Genomic DNA, 19,661 nt, shown 5'->3' on the forward strand with positions numbered 1-19,661 from the left:
TTTCCTCCTCTTCTTCTTCTTCAACATAAAGGTTTTTTATTTTAAATCAAGAAATAGAAAAAAACAAGCAACATTTAATTGTGCTTTGGGGCATAATCAATCTCTAAATACACTGGAGATCATTAAAGGATTGTATGGTTTAATAATAGCAAACCAGTTCTAACAAATATTTCACAATGTACAAAGCATTGTCCCTTGTCTTTCGTGGCTCCTAAAGCAAAATATAAACTTTGTCCAAAACTTTCTCTTTATTATGAATAAAGTTCTCAGTGTAGAATTCAAACTCGAGGTGTGGTGACTTAGCTTTTCCAGGACTAACATTGGTGACGGTCCATCTGTCCTACCGCATCCATTAAAAACCTTGACATTTATGCTACGCTACACCATTATACACCAGCACTTTAGGAGACACTTGCCAGTGCGCTCATAGTAAACTTTTAATCATCCAAGAATTATTCCTAATTTTAATATCCTAATAATTATTCTTTAGTTACAATTGCAGAGATGAGATTTGGAGATGTGGAGAGAGGGGAAGATCAGGAGGGAAAAGGAAGTAAAAATAATTAAGACTTGATATGTATATTTACTAAGATGAATGTAATTATTATGTATAGCAAACCTATACCAATAAGAAATAAGATGTGTTCTCCTTTGTGCTTTTTTCAGCTTTTCAATATGTTTTTCAAGGACAGAGCTACTGCTTTCCTATAATAGAAGAAAAGAGTAGTCAAAATAGTTTCATAGGTGTAACATAAAATAATATTCGATTATTAACAGTACTTTACTTGATTATTTCCTAGACTTGACATATAGAAACACTTCTCAGAGAAGTGCTTCTTAGTTATTAACATTCAGTAGTTTACAATTTACTCAATGGTGTTGCGTACTCACTGCCATCACATGGCTTCTGATAGCTACAGTCCTATAGCCAAGTGTGCCAGGGAGGGGGGTCCTTGGACTTCAACATCTAACCAAAGCCATCTCCCATGGGAAGCCTTTCCTGACTCCCTCAGGGCAAGTTCTTCATAAAATTTTTCTGATTGGTAGCACTCTGTATGTCTGGGAGCTTCTCAAGGGGACAGAGCCTTATTTGTTCCTTTATTCCTAGCTCTCAGCAAATCCTGCCTGAATATGTAGGTGGGTAGCTGAATGGATGCTTGCACCTTTGCCTTGGGATTTGGAATCTTCATCCCTCATCTGCTTGAGCTTTAAGACTATGTAGAATTAGAAAAAGGAGCAAAAAACCAAAGCAGGCCCTAGGGGAGGTGCCCCACAGCCATGCACGCAGGGGGCAGCACCATCAGTGGTCTCTTTTCTGGGTCTAACACTCAAGCTCACCCCACAATCCATCAACCCTCACCCCAGGGAAACCCCCAGAAACGGGGAAACCCCAGACCTGCTCCAGGGTTCCAGACAGCACATGCAGGCCCCAGTTGTCCACCAAAAACCCTATAAGACCACATTTCCAGTTCCCAAGACCAATTCCCAGGAATACAAGATCTGGTCTCCTCTGCTCCTTCAGGATAGGAAGAGCTCCTGGGCTACGTCATGTCCCCATAATGGCCCAGAGAGGGTGTGCATACCCAAGGTCACACAGCGATCACAAGGCAGAGCTGGAGCAAGCCCACCTCCTGTGGGGCAGCTGCTCCCAGAAGCGCCCAGGCACTGGCAGTGGTGGCAAATTCCAGGGGCCGCACAGGAGAGACAGCCGTCTGGGCAGTGAGGGGCAAGCTTGTCCCTGGCAGTGGGCAGGGAGTGCCAGGCCGGCGCCCACACATGGGGCCCAAATCCCAGCAGCAGCCCCCTTTAAGGAGTGCTCTGCCTTCCAGAAGTGCTCCAGTCTTAATTTTAGCTTGGAGGCATGCCACAGTGGCTTTAACTAGAGGCTGGCTGGAGTTATGTGGGACAGCTGTCAGCCGGCATGCTGGGTGGGGCCTATTTAGCCATAGGGCACAAATCTGGGGACCCTGCATTGGTCTTCTGCCCCAAGGATTCTCAGCCCCACCGGCTGCAAGGCTCGGACCTCCTCCAACAGGGTGGACAGCTCTGTGATGATGGCTGAAGAGCACACGGACCTGGAGGCCCAGATTGTCAAGGACATTCACTTTAAGGAGATTGACCTGGTGAACAGAGACCCCAAGAACATTAATGAAGACATAGTCAAGGTAGGCTCTGTGTCTTGGGCAGCACCTTGTCACCATGCTTCCTCCAAATCCCCAATCAAGCAAATCCTTGTAAACTCTGAGGAGAACATTGAGCATAAACAAGAGCAAAAAATTAGCCACATGTATGAGGCCCAAGTTTTGCTCGGGCAGGGTGGGGAGGCAAGGCACAAAGAAAAGATCTACTTACTCTAACGGAGGCTCCTGCCTCTGGCCTGGCCCTTGTCCTGGAGGGATAGGAATTAGCAGCCAACTCAGGCTATTTTCCATGCCAGGAGGCATTTCTGTGGTTCCTCTGTGGGCTGGGGGTTAATCTCAGAGGGCAGCTCCCAGCAGGGCTGACAGCCCCCTGAGGGGACACTTGCTCCTGAGACCACTGCCCAGGGTCTGTCCCCTGCTGTGGCCCATGCAGGTCTGCAGCCAAGCAGGGCAGAGGCTTCTCGGAGGGTGCCAGGGTCCCAGAATTGGAGTGCTCAGACTTGTCCAGTTTAGGGAGTGACCCACGGCCACTGCCTGAAGTCAGGCCTCTCCTCACTCAGCACAGGAACAGCCAGGCTGCCCCAGCCCCACGGCCTCAGCCCAGCAAGCCAGGGGTCTTTCTAAGGAGAATTGCTCAGAGCAGGCTTCCCAGCCACCAGCAACGCCATTTCTGGAGCTTCTGTGACCTAGGCAGATGGCTGGGCCTCAGGACCTCAGTCCAGTGCCATCCCACAGAAACGCAGTATAATGTGACCAAGGTGCAATTACCCCATGGATCTTTTTACATTAACAGTGGCATACTCATTTATTATAATCAAGTATTGTATACTAAACATAATTTTGTGCTACACCATTTCTGTATGATAATCGCATGATTTACTTTTTTTTTTCTTTTTGGTACTGGGGATCGAACTCGGGACCTTGCACTTGCAAGGCAGGCACTGGAACCACCGAGCTAAATCCCCGGCCCATGCATGATTTACTTTTATATGTTTATCTTTTTTTCTTTCTCTATGGTACAAGGGATTGAGCCCAGGGCCTCATGTATGGGAGCAAATGCTCTACTCCTGAGCTGTACTTCCAGCCCAGCATTTACCCTTCTAATAAATAGACTGCTTTTTAGAGCACCTGTAGTTTAGGTTTATGGAAATATTGAGCATAAAGTATGGAGCTTTCCTACATATTCATTTGCCCTGGAATTTTAATCAGACATATTTAAAAAAGGAAAATCAGCCAGACGTGGTGGTGCATGCTGTAATTCTGGCTGCTTGGGTGGCTGAGGCAGGATGATCGAATATTCAAGGCAACTTGGGCAACTTAGCCTGTTTCAAAGCAAAATAAAAATTTAAAAGGGATGGCAGGGTAGCTCAGTAGCAGAGTGTCCTTGAATTCAACATCTCATACTGCAAAAAGGAGAAAAAACAACAAAAATCAAATAATTAGAATTATTTATTTTTAATTTAACCCTATATATCCAAACTAATGTCATTTCAACATGTAACTGATATAAAACATTCTCAGTGAATAATTGAACAGTCTTTCTTCATCTTCAAAATCCAATAAATGTCTTGTCTGCCAGTACATCTTAGTTCAGACTCCAAATTTTCCTCAGAAATACATGTTCTGTATTTAAAGGTCATAAAATTTATAGTTGAAAATAGATTCACATGCCCAAACTGTTCCAAGCATTATTAAAAATTTTCTAATAATGGAACCAAAACCTGTTTTTATGTTGTAATTAAAATTAAATGGGATCTAGAACTCAGTTCCACAAGGCACATTTGAAGTGTGCCAGGCTTGCAGCCTCTGAACTCAGGCAGGGTGGCCCAGGCCCTTTCCATGTCCTGGCCCTTGTCACAGCTCCAGGCCACCATCCTTTCTGGGGTGCCTCACAGGCGGGAAAAGTTTCACCTCTCCATGTGGTTTCCAAATGAGACAGTGGGGCTCCCACTCAGTTCTCCTGCCCATTTTGCAACCCCCCACCAGAGCACACCCTGCCCTACAGGGTGAAAGTCCCTCTGCCCTCCAGGCCCAGCTCAAAGCCCACCTCCTCAGCAAGCCCCGCAACTGCTCCAGGTGGCCCGTGGCCAGCCTCCTCAGAAGCCCTCTGCTGGGGGCCTCCTCCACACAGTTCATGCTATCAGCATGTTACATGTGGACAGATCACACACTGAGGCACAGGCCCATCTGTCACAGCACAGGGAGAAAGCTGCAGGGGAAGCAAGTTTTGCCGACTGTAGGCGCTGTATAAATATAAGGCAGCATCAATCATGGTTTACACAGTGAGGGCTAGCAGGCGTAGTCCTGGACTCGATTTCAACAGACCTGATTTAAAATCCAGACTCTTCTGCCTAAAAAACAAGGACACCAGACCTGTCACCTCCACTCCCCACTGTAAAATGGCAACCTTATTACTGACCTCCCACAGGGAGCTGAGTCTCAGAGCAGCCTGTGCCATAGTGGGTCAGGGGAGGATGAGCTGGGACAGGGCCTTCCTGTCAGCAAAACTGTGACAAATGTGAGCTGTACAGGGACCTCAGGAGCTTGCAACTAGAGGGTCACAGAACTGAGTCACTGGGGGGTGGAGATGAGGCGTCCTCGGGAGAATGTGGTTTCTCAGGGAGACCGAAATGGGTGGCACATACAGACGGGACGCTTGGGTCCCACTGAGCCAGAAGTGAGCCAGTGCCAGGCCCCAGGGCCAGATTATAATCCAAAGAGGGAAGCACGGACAGCAGCATGGATGTCCAGCTTTATGTAGCCTCTCTGGGGATGGGAAGTGTCCTCTCCTGTAGCCTGGTAGCCATGAGTGGCAGATAAACAGGCCCCAAGGGCTAAACAAAATGTCCTGCAAATGAGTTTGCCTAGAAAAGATTATTTAGCTTTGGGTGAGCATTCTTTGGTTTGTAGAGTTATCTGATTCTTTTCTTTATTTTGTTTTTAATGAACCAGAAGTGAAAAATTTAGAAATGTAAAAACAGAGATCCTAAAACAGTTAAACAAATAGCCCTGGTATAATGGGCAGGTTCAAGATGACTTCAGGGTTCAGTTATAGTCTGATAAAGGGAGAAAGGAGAGTGGGGGCTGGCTAGAAGACACGGGAAGGGCCTGTGGGACAGGGCAGCCTTCTGACTGCCTTGGGCTTCTGTCGGCACCTGGGGAAACAGCATAGCAAAGGGACAGAGGGAAGAGGAGAGAGGAAGTGGGGAGACAGGGCCAAGACAGGGGCCAAAACAGTGCCCTGGTGGCTGATGGCCTCTTGGTGGCAGCAGGGTCTTCATGGGCTAGGAGAGTGACACAGAATGGGACCCAGCTACAGGGAGGCTGGCTCTGCTCTCAGTCCTGACAGTTACTTGCCAGGGACTCTAGGAAAGACCCTTCCTCTGGGCCTGAGTCCCTGGTGCAGATAGAGGTGGGTGGACAAGAGGGATATGCTGTTCCCTTCATCACCAGTTGCTAACACTTCACACCAAAAAGCTGAGGAAGAATAGGAAGAAATAGACCCACTGTATTCATGGCCTTGACCCTACAGAGAGTGGTGCTCTGCTTGGCGTTGCCCTGGAACTCAGGTTGGTGAAGGAGTGCCAAAAGAAGGGAGAGAGCCCTGTATGCCCAGCGGATTTAAACTGTGGTCTCCAAGCCTTGATGCTGGGTACGGGGCATAACAGAAGGCTGTGGAGCTTGGAGTGTGTACCCCATGCCCTTTCCCACCCACCCTCGTGGCCAGCAGGGACTCTTCACACTCTTATCAAGTACCTCCTGTGTGCAGGAATGGTGGTGTCTCAGGGGAGAAAGTATGAGTTGGTCTGGCACTGTGCTAGGCTAGGCAGAAAACTAATGCATGTCGAGCTCTGGGCTCTCCAGCTTGCCAGTGGATGCCCTGAGGATACCTCCTTCAGACCCAGATTATAGAGGCTCCAGCCCCCTCCCCTGTGCATGTCCCAGCCCCACCCCACTAATTAGTGAGAGGGAGAAATAACAAGAAGCAGCAGCATTGCAGTTCTGCATACCCCTGCTCCTGGTTTGGTCACATCTGGGATAGCCTGGTGCGGACAGATGAAACCGACCTCATACCTCCCCTTGGAAAGAAGCCAACCTGACAGAGAAGGCAGCCAAGAAGAAGGAGGTCACACAGAGGAAGGTGCTAATCTATGCTAGTGCCAAGTGGAGGGTTGCAGGAGGTTAGAGCCAGATCCATGGGAAGATGGTGTCCAAGTTGCATTTTTAAAAATGAGGAAAATGCAAAATGTGGGGTGGAGGGACAGGCTTTCCAAGAAGAAAGAGCACAGGCAAAGGTATAAAGGCTTTTTGCAACAGTGCACAGAATATTGAGCAGAGATGGTGAATGTCATTGACAGGTATTTCTGATGCTCCTTTCTGTGTGCACAGCAGACATTACTAATGGATCACAGCATGTCTCCAGGAAGCCAAGCCCCATCAGCAGCTCAGAGTTCACACAACAGATGAAACATCTTTGCTACCCTGATTGCAGAATGATGAACTGGGGAATGAGAATATACAGAGCCTCTGAAAGGGAATTTGTGGGAGAGAGCACAAAAAAACAGGCAGAAACTGATTCATAGAGACTCATCCAACCAACCAGTGATTCCACAGTGCAGTTCTTTCTTTTTTTTTTTTGCTCTCATCAGTGATCCCTAGGAAGGAATACACAGGTCTAATTCTCACTGAGGTATTATGATTAGTGTCATGGGGACTCCTGAGAATCAACTGGTCTGGAAATTTTCCAAACATGATCAACTTTTCTGTGACACTCATTAGAGTAAGGCTCCTGGGCCCCCAGAAGTCCTTAAGCATCTGAGTCGGGAATGTTTCATACTTCCATGCCCAAGTGTCATAAACAAGTCCACCTCCACTCACAGAAGCCATATCTGGAGTCCAGAGTCATCACCTGCTTTCCCTAAAGACACACTGTATCTGTTACTGATTGCTGCATAACAAGTTTCCGCAACAACCATTCAAGACCGCTGCAGTCTACCCGCTGAGGAGGCCAGCTGGGCAGCTCTGTGGGCTTCGAAGGTTCTCTCCCACAGCTGCAGTCATATGGTGGCTGGGGTTTAAAGCACCTGAGGGCACCACTGAGCTGAAATATCCAAGATAGTTCACTTATGTGCCAGGCTATTGGCACTGGTGAGGTAACAGGAAGGATGGAGGCTCAGCTGGGCCTCCAGCTCCAGCAGCTTTGGGCCTCTCCTTACTTGTGACCTCTCCACCAGAGCAGGGAAGCAGTGGAGCTCTAGAGCAGGGTGTAAGAGCAGACTCCTAACACCTCTGGCCTCTAGAACAGGGTATGAAAGTGAACTTCAAACATGGCTCAGGGCTCCTCAAAGCAGAAGCTGCCAACCTTCTCAAGGCTTAGTTCTGGAACTGGCACAGCAGTCGCTCTGCCCCACTCTGGTGGCTATAGTGAGTCCTACAGCAGGCCCAGACTCAGGAAGGGCTGAGACTCCCCATGTGCATCAACAGTAAGAGGCATGACTCCTTGAAGTCGTCTCTACCCACCAAAAAGCTAGTGCAAAGCCTAGAACTTCACCAAGGGCATTTCTGTTGCTCCCCATCCCAACTTGCAACAGCTCTGCACCAGGCACAGGCTGAGAGAGAAGGCAAGAGGATGGAGGGGCCCAGCTAAGAGCAAGGATCAGGACTCACCAGCCACCAGCTGCAGATGGGGCTCTGCAGCTGCTTCCCAACTCCTTTACATGAATGCAGCTCTCCTCATGCTACAGCCTGGGGTCCCCAGGTAGCACAGCATAGCCCTGAGAATGCCTGCCACCTTCTATACTGTGTTTTGGTCCTCAGCTCCTTCTGGGTACCTGGGCCCCCTGATGACCCACACACAGAGACTAAGGGGGACTCAGAAATATGCTGTGATGTCACGCTGACATGGGGTTCACTCTCCTTGGCCCTCCTCACATTCTGGGTGCAGTAACAGACACCAGATGCATAACCAGAACTGACACTTATGCATTGGAGGTGCTACTCTGGTTACCCCAGATTTTATAGAATTTTATTATTGTTTTTACTATGCCTAACAAAAGAAGCAAAGCTTTGCCATTTTTAAGCTGTTTCTGCACCTACCACCTTAGCTTAGCTTCTAATTTCATAGGGCCAGTGCTTCTCAAACTACCTGGGGAAAGGGCCAGGTTTATTACTATTATTTCATTCTGCTATGCACCAGTACTTTTGTAAAATACAATAAAAATTAATAACTAGGGAAAATGAGATTGAAAACAGACATGTCAATATAAGCCCTAATTTTTATTATTATTTGAATGAAATTACTGCATGAAATTCAAGACTTGAAAGGCTTTGCTCTCAAATTCTGTACTCACTTGGTCGGGTAAAGGATGGAAGAGACACTCACTGTGGACAACATTTTAAGTAGCCAGTTAGTAGGCAAGGAAACTGGAACCCAAAAAATCTTCGCTGCTTGCTCAGGTCTTCTGACTCCAAAGCTAACTCCATGCCCCTGTGAATCTTGTCATCATCCTCTCTGGGTAGAGTGAACAACCACAACAATAAAAACCCCAAACAGAAAACTCAACCCAAACTAAACCCAGAGCCCCAGGAAGGGAAAGCACAATGTCTCAGTTTGACAGTAACTCAGTGACCAAACAGAGGCAGGAACCTCAGAGCTGTTTCCCTCAGCTGGAGACGTCCTACATGAGCTGTCCTACCCAAGCTGCCCAGGGCCTGAGATGCCCAAGGCCAGAGTCACAGAGGACTCTGGGGAAGTGTTTTGTTTTGTTTTGTTTTGTTTTTTGCCTAAAATTTTTATTGGTACATTTTAGGTATACAATACATTTACATTTATCATTGGGTGCTTGTACCTGTACATGATGTATCTTGGTTCTTATTTTTTCCCCATTATCTGTGCGCCCTTCACCCCTCCACCCTTCCCCATTTACATACTTCGTTTCCATTTTTTTTTCTTTTCTCATAATTTTTCCTTTCCATTCTTTCCTTTCCCCATCTCCTCCCACCACCCCTACCCCTTTGGACCTTTTCCAATTTCAAAGTATCAATTATTAGTTATTAATCCTTTTAGTCCTTATTTACACTCTCAGTTTCTCACACTAGAGAAACTATTCGGTACTTACACATGTGTGTCTTATTTATTTCACTTAAGAGTATGGCCTCAATATGCATCCATGTAGCTATAAATGACTCTAATTTCTCATTCTTTATGGCTGAGTAGTACTCCATTTTATAAAAAAAACACATCTTCTTTATCCAGTTTCAAGTTGATGGGCACTTGGGCTGTTTCCAAGCTTTAGCTATTACAAACTGTGCCACAATAAACATGGGTACACATATGTCTCTGTGGTATGGTTCTTTTAATTCTTTTGGGAAAATACCCAGCAAGGGAATAGCTGGGTCAAATGGGACCTCCAGCCCTAGTTCTCTGAGGTATCTCCATACTGATTTCCATAATGGTTGCACCAGTCTACACTCCCACCAACAATGGAGAAGGGTTCCTTTCTCTCCACAGCCCCACAAGCATTTGTTATTGGTTGATTTCTTGATAGCAGCCATTCTTTGTGGGGTGAGTGGAGTCTCAGTGTTGTTTTCATCTGCATCTCTCGAATGACCAGTAATGTTGAACATTTTTTCATATGTTTATTTGCTGCTTTTACTTCTTTGTGTGAGAAATGTCTGTTCATTTCAGATGCCCATTTTTGAATTGGGTCTTTGAATTTGGGGGGTCTCATTTTTTTCAATTCTTTATATATTCTAGATAGTAGCCTTCTGTCTGAGTTACAGCTGCTAAAAAATTTTTCCCACATTGTAGGTTGTCTGTTAGCTCTGTTGGTGGTTTCTCTTGCAGTGCAGAAGCTTTTTAATAAGATGAGATCCCAGTTGTTGATTCTTTCTGCTAGTTCCCGTGCTACTGAGGTTTTGTTCATAAAGTCTTTTCCTATGCCAATGTCTCAAGAGTTCTACCTAACTTATCTTCCAGCAAGTTTAGTGTTTCTGTCTTAATATTTAGCTCTTTAATCCACTTAGATCTTAGTTTAGTGCATGGTGATAGATATGAGTCTAGTTTTAATCTCTGATAGGTTGAAATCCAGTTTTTCAAACACCATTTATTAAACAGGCTATCTTTGCTCCAATGAGGGTGGTTGGGTCCTTTGTCAAAGATGAGGTGGCTGAGGATGTCTGAAGTTGTTTCTGCATCTTCTAATCTATTCCACTGATCCTTGGGTCTGTTTCTTTGCCAGTACCATGCTGTTTTTATCACAGTAGCTTTGTAGTTTAGCTTCAAGTTGGGAATTGTGATACCCCCAGCCATGTCTCTGTTGCCCAGAATTGCTTTTGCTATTCTAGGTCTCTTCTGGTTCCAAATGAATTTTTGGATTGTTTTCTCTAGCTCTGTGAAGTATATTGTTAGAATTTCAATCAGCATTGCATTAAATCTATATAGCAGTTTTGGAAGTATGGCCATTTTCACTATATTGATTCTTCCTACCCAGGAACAAGGAATGTCTTTCCATTTTCTTATATCCTCCTCAATCTCCTTTTTCAGGGTGCTGTAGTTTTCAGTGTAGAGGTCTTTTGCTTCCTTTGATAGATTGAGTCCTAGATATTTCATTTTTTTGGATGCTATTGTAAAAAGAATTGTTTCCCTAATTTCTCTCTCAGTGAGTCTGCTATTTATGTATAAGAAGGCTATTGTTTTTTGAGTGTTGACCTTATATCCAGCTACTCTACTGAATCTGTCAATTGAGTCTAGAAGCCTTTTGGTAAGGTTTTTTAGGTCTTCTATGTAAAGTATCATATCAGCAAATAATGACAGTTCAACTTCTTCCTTTCCTATCTTTATTCCTTTTATTTCTTTCTCTTTTCTAATTGCTGTGGCTAATGTTTCCAGAACTATATTGAACAGGAGTGGTGATAGTGGGCATCCTTGTCTTGTTCCTGATTTTAGTGTGAAAGTTTTCAGTTTTTGACCATTTAGTATGATGTTGGCTGTTGGTTTTTCATAAATAGCCTTAATCAGGTTAAGATAAAGACCTTCTATTCCAATTTTCTGTAGGGTTTTTATCATGAATGGGTGTTGGAGTTTGTCAAATGCCTTTTCTGCATCTATTGAGATGATCATATGGTTTTTGTCCTTGACTCTGTTAATATAGGGTATTACATTTATTGATTTATGAATGTTGAACCATCCTTGCATCCCTGGGATAAATCCAACTTGGTCAGGGTGTATGATCTTCTTGATGACCCTCTGTATTCTGTTTGCCAGTATCTTGTTGAGGATTTTTGCATCTATGTTCATTAGGGAGATTGGCCTGTAGTTGTCTTTTTGGGTTGGGTCTTTCCCTCATTTTGGAATCAAAGTCACACTTGCTCCCAGGAATGGGTTTGGAAGCCTTGCTTCCCTTTCAATTTCCTTAATGAGTTTAAAGAGTAATGGTGTTAGTTCTTCTTTAAATGTCTTGTAGAATTCAGCAGTGAAGCCATCAGGACCTGGGCTTTTCTTTGTTGGTAAATTTTTTATTACATTTTCAATTTCACTCATTGTAATTGGGGTGTTTAGAATTTCTATATCTTCTTCATTTAACTTTGACAATTCATATGTATCTAGGAATCTGTCCATTCTGTGTTTTCCATTTTATTAGAGTACAGGTTCTCGAAGTAGGTATTGATGATACTCTGGATTTCTGTTGGTTCTGTAGTGACTTCCCCTTTTTCATTCTTAATTGCATGGATTTGAGTCTTTTCTTCCCTTTTTTTTATAAGGTTGGCTAAAGGTTTATCAATTTTATTTATTCTTTCAAAAAACCAACTCTTTGATTCATTAATTTTTTGTATAGTTCTCTTAGTCTCCATTGCATTGATTTCTGCTCTGATCTTTATAATTTCCTCTCTTGTGTGGGCTTTGGGTTTGTTATTCTCTTCTTTTTCTAGGATTTTGAGGTTCTGCATTAGGTTATTTATCAGAGTTCTCTCTGTTTTCCTAATATGGGCATTCAGTGCTATGAATTTCCTGCATAGAACTGCTTTCATTGTGTCCCATAGATTCCTGTATATTGTACTGGCATTATCATTTACTTGTAGAAACTGTCTAATTTCTTCTTTAATTTCCTCTGTGACCTATTGGTTGTTCAGGAGGGTGTTATACAATTTCCAGGTTTTTGTGGGAGTTTTGCAGTTTCTCATGTTATTGATCTCCAATTTTATTGCACTATAGTCTGATAATATACAGGGGGTAACTTCAATTCTTTTACATTGACTTAGACATGTCCTGTGAGCTAGCATGTGGTCTATTTTGGAGAATGACCCATGTGCAGCTGAAAAAAATGTGTATTCTGATTTTGTGGGGTGGAACACTCTGTAAATATCTATTAAGTCCATTTGTTCAATAGCTTGATTCAGTTCTAGAATTTCCTTGGTAATTTTTTGTCTAGATGATCTGTCTATTTGTGATAGTGGGGTATTGAGGTCCCCCACTACAATTGTATTAGTGCTTATTTGGTTTTTTATGTCCATTAATATTTGTTTTGTATAGTTGGGGGCATTCGTATTTGGTGCATATATATTTAGGATTGTCATCTCTTCCTCTTGGATTGTTCCCTTCACAAGGATGTAGTGACCATCTTTGTCTCTCTTAATTAGTTTTGGTTTGAAATCTACTTTGTCTGCAAATAAGATTCTACCCCTGCTTTTTTCTGGGTTCCTGTGGCATGGAGAACTGTTTTCCATCCTGTTACTTTCAGTCTATGAATTTCTTTTTGAGTTAGGTGTGTTTCTTGTATACAGCATATTGCTGGATTTTGCTTCTTAATCCATTCTGTCAGTCTATTTCTTTTGATTGGTGAATTGAGGCCATTAACATTGATAGTTATAATTGATATATATTGACTCATCCTTGTCATGTTTTACTGTTGTTGGCTCTTATTTCTTTTTCCCCCTTCCCTTTAGTTTCTTACCTTGTCTGGTGGCTTCCCTCTGTTGAACCTCATGGAGTTATGACCTTCATTGCCTTTTTCTAGGATATTGCTTAGAATTGTTTGGTGTGCTGATTTGGTGTTCATGAAATTTCTAAGGTGTTCTTTGTTGTGAAAGTATCTAATTTCCCCATTGATTTTGAAAGATAATTTTGCAGGACACAACAGTCTAGGTTGGAAGTTATTTTCTTTTAGGGCTCGAAATACTTCACTCCAGGCTCTCCTTGATTTGAGGGTTTGTGTTGAGAAGTCTGCTGTGATTCTGATGGGCTTTCCTTTGTAGGTGATTTGTTTCTTTTCTCTAACTGCCTGTAGAATTTTGTTCTTCTATTGGGTTTCTGGGATCTTGACTATTATATGTCTAGGTGTAGATTTTTTTTGATCATGGCTGGGTGGAGTTCTATATCCCTCACTTATCTGTATGTCCAATTCTCCACCTCTGTCTGGAAAGTTTTCTACTATTACTTCTGTGAACAGTTTTTTTTATGTCAATTGTACTTTCTCCTGTTTTTTCATGGACTCCTATCAGTCTTATGTTATTCTTCTTTGCATCATCTAGCAGCTGTTGAATTGATTTCTCATGGTCCCTTACTATTTTTAAGAAATCCCTGTTTTTATGATCCTTCACCACAATCCTGTCTTCTATATCTGATATTCTATCTTCAGATTCTCTTAATCTGCTCTGCATGCTTTCAATGGAGTTTTTAATGTCCTGCATAGCTGTTTGAATCTGTTTCATGGATTCCATTTCTTTCTTACGTTGGGCAATCATGGTTTCTTTCTTTCTTATGCTGGGCATTCATGGCTTCCAGCATGTTTCTGAGCTCATCTATTTTTTTATCAGTTTCTGTTCTAGAGCCTCTAATCATGTCTTTCACTCTGCTCACCATCTCTGTAGTTATCTGGGAGATTATTTCTGCTTTGAATTTTTCTAGAGCCTCATTCATCTGTTTTGTTACTTCCTGTGCTAACAGTTCAGGGTGTCCAAGTGGTTGATTATCAGACTTTTGCACCTCATTTCCCCCAGAAATTGCCTTTTGTGGGGTGGAAGTCTGGGTTTGTGACTTGCTTAAATGTCTTCTCGTTTTTGTTTTTGGTACTGTCCTTGGTTTAGTTCCTGGGTTGATATTTTGAAGTTGTTTATTGTAAGTATCTTTGTTGATCTATTTAAAACCCTTATGGAATGATTGCTTCTCAGAGGTGTCTTCCAGATATAGCTGGTCTTTAAGTTTTGAGTCTCTAATGACTCTGAAACTATCTCATTTTCATTACACCAGGAAGGAAAACTGTTTAGATCAATCACAACACCTTAGCCCAAGTTATACAATCAGCAACACCATAGCATCAAATACCTCTTAAAGAATGACAATTTGTGGTAGTTATTAATCTATCACCTTTAAAAAATAAAGGGCCTCCTTCAGGGTATGTCTCTGCTGTCACAATAGACAATGTGGGCAGCAGTGTGCAGTTATAAGTCAATGAGTCTCAGTAAGCTAGTCCCAGACCCGTGAGATTCAGGTAGATTTCTGGTTGCAAGTCCCAAGTTGAGCTCCCTGTCCTCCTGCAGGGTTGCACTCTGCAAGTTTCTACTGCAGGTTTCAGCTGCTTTTCCCCTGAAGAAACTCCAGGTTCCAATGGGAACTGATGATCCCACCAACTTACCAATCACGGAGGTCTGTTGTGCCTTTATTGCAGAGATTCCCTTCACTTTTCCAGTGGGCTTGTTTTCATCAAGGAGCCTGAGACAGGCACTTTCTCTGTTGTTCACTTCTGCCACTCAGGACAATGGCTTTTATGTCCCCCTGTGCCTCTGCAGTGTGTAACCAAGTAGCTGCACAGCAAAAAGGCCAGAGGCCGGCGGGGGGGGGGGGGGGGTGGTTGGAGGCTCCTGCACAGCCAAGCCGTCAGTTGGTGGGCCTGCCCGGGGAAGGGGGGTTCCTCCTCACCCTGTCCTGGTGGCAAGCTGGTGGAGCAAGCTGGAGCAAGCAGGTCCCGGTCAGGCTGCAACTGCTCAACCCCACTCGGCCCCACCTGGCTCCATTCAGCTGAGCCATCAGCTGGTGGGCCTGCCTGGGGAAGTGTTTTTGACAGGGGTGGCTGCTGGCCTCCCCTGTGTCCTCTGGACCTCCCTATCCCATCAGGAGCTGTGGGGACTGCTCTGGCTGGTTCCCATTCACCAACTGCCTCTCTTGATGTTCCAAAACTAAACGTGCCAGAGAAGGGGACACCAACTAAATGAACAGCCATGAGTCTCTCTTTCCTGAACTCCAGCTCAGCTTCTCTCTCCAGCTGTACACAAAGCCTGAGCTAACCTGCTAGATCAAGCCCCTCAGACTCCCCTCTCCTCTCTGCTTCTGGAAAGAAATTAAAGGATGAAGTCACTGTGCACTTCTGATGTGGTAGCAGGGTTGCCTAGAGCTGGCTGAGCCAGGTCTTATAAATATCTCCCCAAACTAGTGTGCTGTGTCTAGATTTCTCTCAATACTCAAACCTGAATTAGGGGAGCTGTTGTCTGCCTCTTACCACCAGGGCACAGCCCTCAGAGAGCACGTTTCCTGATTCACAGAAAGCAGTGCAATTGCCCAGTGCACAGAACCCAAAGGAAATCCTTGGAATTGGTTCAAATGCCAGCACCAACAGCTTCTGTGAAGAAATCATTGTGGAAAGACACAACAGATAGATCTTTGAGGTAGATTTTTTACTACAAGCAGAAAATGAGAGAAAAGAGGATTCCACCCATCTCATCAGCTTAGACTGAGACCCACAGATAAACATTTATGACTAGGTAGGCTGAAAAATCATCCCATGTACAATCTGAAAAGTCAATAGGATTTCTGAGATATATTTTCATAGGAACGTTAAAACATTTGGACAAATAACTGTCAACAAGAACCTACCTGTACCAGGTGTTATACTAAGCTCTCCCTAAGAGGTGGAAGCCTAAAACTCAGGAGGTTCTCAGTAAATGTTTGTTTGTGTTTGTGTGTTTGGATGGGTGGGTGGATGGATGGATAGATGGATGAAGGATGGATGGATGGATGGATGGATGGAAAAGAGAATGGATGGATAGATGGTTATTTGGATGGGTATATGGACATATAGAAAGGTAGATGAATATATATTTTTATTTAAGTCAAATTATTATTTTTTCCACTTCCTATCTATGATTGATAGGCCTGTTGCTTTGGGGCCTGTGGCAAGGCAGCCTCATCATGAGGTACAGCAAGGCCATTTACCTTTGTGGGCAGGAAATAGAGAGAGAGAGAGAGCGGGCCAGGGTCCCACCTTCCCCTTTCAAGGACCAAGATCTCCCACTCCACTTCCCAGTAGCACCACCTGGGTACCAAGCTTTTCACACATGAGCCCTGGAGGACGCTCCAGGTCCAAATGGTAGTACTGCCTCCAATTTACTGTTGGCTTTAAGGAAGGCACTCACCTCTGAGGTCTGCTTACCCATCCATGAAATGAGGGGCTTGGCAAGCTCTCCACTGTGCCCAGCAGGCTGTTCTGTGCCCTGCTGGGGCAAGGAAGCCAGGCTGGGGACCAATGGTGGCATTCCTATCCCTAGGAGCTTGTGAGAAGTGCAGAGTCCCACCCCACCCAGAGCTACTAAGTCAGAACTTTTCTGGAATGGCTTCTGGCCCTCTGGGCTTAACCAGCCCCCCAAGGGATTCTAATGCATACAAGCAGAAGCTGGGGGAGTGTGTGTATGCTGTGAGTAACCATTCCCTTTCCTGCACCTGCAGGTGGATTTCGAAGATGTGATTGCGGAGCCTGTGGGCACCTACAGCTTCGATGGCGTGTGGAAGGTGAGCTATACCACCTTCACCGTCTCCAAGTACTGGTGCTACCGCCTGCTGTCCACGCTGCTGGGTGTCCCACTGGCCCTGCTCTGGGGCTTCCTGTTTGCCTGCATCTCCTTCTGCCACATCTGGGCAGTGGTTCCATGCATTAAGAGCTACCTGATCGAGATCCAGTGCATCAGCCACATCTACTCACTCTGCATTCGCACCTTCTGCAACCCGCTCTTTGCCGCCATGGGCCAGCTCTGTAGCAGCATCAAGGTGATGCTGCGGAAGGAAATCTAAAGCCTGGTGGGGTAAGGGGGTGGCAGGGCCGGGTTCAGGCCAGGCAGCTCTGGTACCGCTCCCAGAGGGCAGGAGAGCTCTTTCTCCTTAGCAACTGCTCTATTTCCCCCAACATGGGAGCATATCATATAGGGAAGCCAGAAAGGAAAGTCAGCCAGCCTTGTAGCACTGTGGCCCTTGCTCTGCCCAGACCCATGATGCCCAGAAGCAGCTGGGAGGAAGATGTGTGCTAAGAGGCAGCTATGCAAGTCTTTGCATCCACGTGTACTGTGACAGTGTGAGCCAGCATGGGTCCCCCGTCCACACATGCCCAAGAAAGCTACCAGTGACTGTGGGTATGAAAAGGGCCCCAATAAAGGTTTCAGCTGCATGGGGGCTGTGCATCTTGTTTGTGTCCACAAGGTTGGCGCGGGTCTGACCGCTCACTGTCCTGTGCACAGCAGCGGGAAAGCGGCTCGGTTTTTTTCCTGGGCAAAAGAAGGTCCAAAATGGAGCATGGTTTTTCTTGGGACTCTACTTGTTGCTATTACTTGTCTTCACTGGGAGATCATTTCCAAATGATTTCTGCTAGCCTTGAGCCAGCAAATGGGCACCAAACATGGAAATGGCCCATGAGCTGGCAGGTCAGGGGCATATGATACTGGGGGGCAGGGGCATAGGATACTGGGGAGCAGGGCCTGACCTCAAACCTCTCAGGGCCTCCCCTGTGGCTCACAGACACAGAGCCCCTGGCACCTATGGCCTTGGCCCTTGGCGTGTGCACTCTCAGCCCTAAGAGACCCACTGATGCCCACAGCCCATTGTGTGCCTGTATGGCTCTGGACAAAACAGTAGAATGAGCTACCCCCACTCCCCTGCTCCAAGAGCAAAAAAATACACAAACTGAGCCATCTTACAACCACAGTGCTGTTTCCCAAGTATGCCCTCCAGAACGTATTCCTCAAAAAGAACAAATGGAGGGAGGTTAGCTTCTGTGGCCACATTTGTTTAGAAATGCACCTAACTGTGGAGATTTTCAATAGACACTGACACAGTAAGGGTTCTATCCAGTTCTGCTGTAAAGAAACCAGTTTGGGCCACTCTATCCCCACATCCTATTTGATATGTTTTCTTTTCTTTTTTCCATGCAACACCAACTTAAGTCTCATGAAATAAAGGCAGTTTTCAGGGTTTGGAGGGGCATCGTCTCATTGCTGCTGGCCATGAGCCCAGGGTCTTTGGAGATAGCAAAGCAGAGTGGACCAGACAAAGACCGGGAGCCAGGACATAGAATCCTGTCCTGTCTCTATTCCTAGCTGCCATCTCTGGCCCAAATCTTAGCATCCACAAACCATTTCTATTATCCATTTTACTATAAAATTTAGCCCCATTTCTGCTTTTTATAACATCTTATGTAATTTGTACACCAGACAAAATTGAAAGAAGCAGTGAACTCCAATATGCTCACTATCTTGGGGGTTTATCACATCTCCATCCAGGCTCCCTTCTAACTATCTACAGTCCCATCTTGATGCTTTTAAATAAGTTGCAGAAATTAGTATGCTTTATCCCTGAGTGGTTCATCATTTGATGCTTGTTTTTGTAGATGAGAAATTTACAGTCCGGAGAAGTCAGCAGACTCCCCAAAAGGTGGGCCTGTCCTCTCCAACATCCCTTGAAATCAATGAACCATCAGTTTCAGACTTGCAATCTTGGATTAGGCAAAGATTTTCACAGTCTGGGTATTTGGCATCCACTGGACTCTGACTCCAACTTTTCAAACCCACTCCTTTTCTAAGGGCAGACTACAGCAGGTGCTTGATTAGCTGTCAAGTTCATAGAACTGGAGAAAAGACACATAACAGAGATGCACGTGTGTGTGAAGTCTGACCCCTCCAAGGATCCCCTTGAGGAAGCAGCATGCAGAAAATCATGTTATGGGTACACTGAGAGTGGGTGGAGGACAGGGTACTCCCTCTCCTGCACTACATACAGATGGGGAGGGGGCTTTGGCTCAAAATGCAGGTCCTGCAGTGCCAGCTCTAGAACCTGACTCAGTCATGGGGCCCAGGAATCTGCCTTTTAACACAATCCATCTGTGATTCTGCAGGCGGTCCCCAAATCTCCATCTAAGAAATATTCATTTAGGTCTCTTCAAAGTGACAATCTAGACTCCTAGATTGTGACACATGGTGGGGTTTGTTGCAGGGTCTTCCAGCATCTCTCAATAGACAGATGAATGCACTGGGACTCCAGAGAACAGGACCAGGCCCCCTTTGCTCCTGCCTTAGCCCATCCACCTGTCATCATCAGACAGGTAACACTGAAGCCCGCCCACAAACTGGAGTCTGCAGGCCACCAGACACAGTCACTGAGCTTGGGGGGAGAAAAAGGGCAAAGCAATATAGGAAAAAAAATGTTTATTTAGTGCACCTTTTACAAAGCAGGAATCTCAGGACTGGCCACATCATTCACCAAATGGC

At 45.1% G+C, this 19,661-nt stretch overlaps 1 protein-coding gene across 1 annotated transcript; it reads left to right on the plus strand.

The window, feature by feature from the left end:
- The first annotated feature begins 1,727 nt into the window (after positions 1–1,727).
- Positions 1,728–17,569, plus strand: Cav3 (caveolin 3). The gene is made up of 2 exons (XM_004835256.4): positions 1,728–2,165; positions 16,858–17,569. Exons 1-2 carry the CDS (start codon positions 2,052–2,054, stop codon positions 17,197–17,199), a joined length of 456 nt encoding a protein of 151 aa, XP_004835313.1. The 5' UTR covers positions 1,728–2,051; the 3' UTR covers positions 17,200–17,569.
- The last annotated feature ends 2,092 nt before the right edge of the window (positions 17,570–19,661 follow it).

The sequence above is a fragment of the Heterocephalus glaber genome, unplaced genomic scaffold (assembly GCF_053883595.1).
Source record: "Heterocephalus glaber isolate CG9 unplaced genomic scaffold, H.glaber_assembly_v1.0 deba00000122, whole genome shotgun sequence".
Taxonomy (NCBI): domain Eukaryota; kingdom Metazoa; phylum Chordata; class Mammalia; order Rodentia; family Bathyergidae; genus Heterocephalus; species Heterocephalus glaber.

What these genes read in the sequence shown, in the direction of transcription:
- Cav3 (XM_004835256.4), top strand. Translation starts at nt 2,052, where the DNA reads ATGATGGCTGAAGAGCACACGGACCTGGAGGCCCAGATTGTCAAGGAC. An exon ending in TTAATGAAGACATAGTCAAG is followed by an intron (nt 2,166 to 16,857) that starts GTAGGCTCTGTG and finishes CTGCACCTGCAG; the next exon opens with GTGGATTTCGAAGATGTGAT.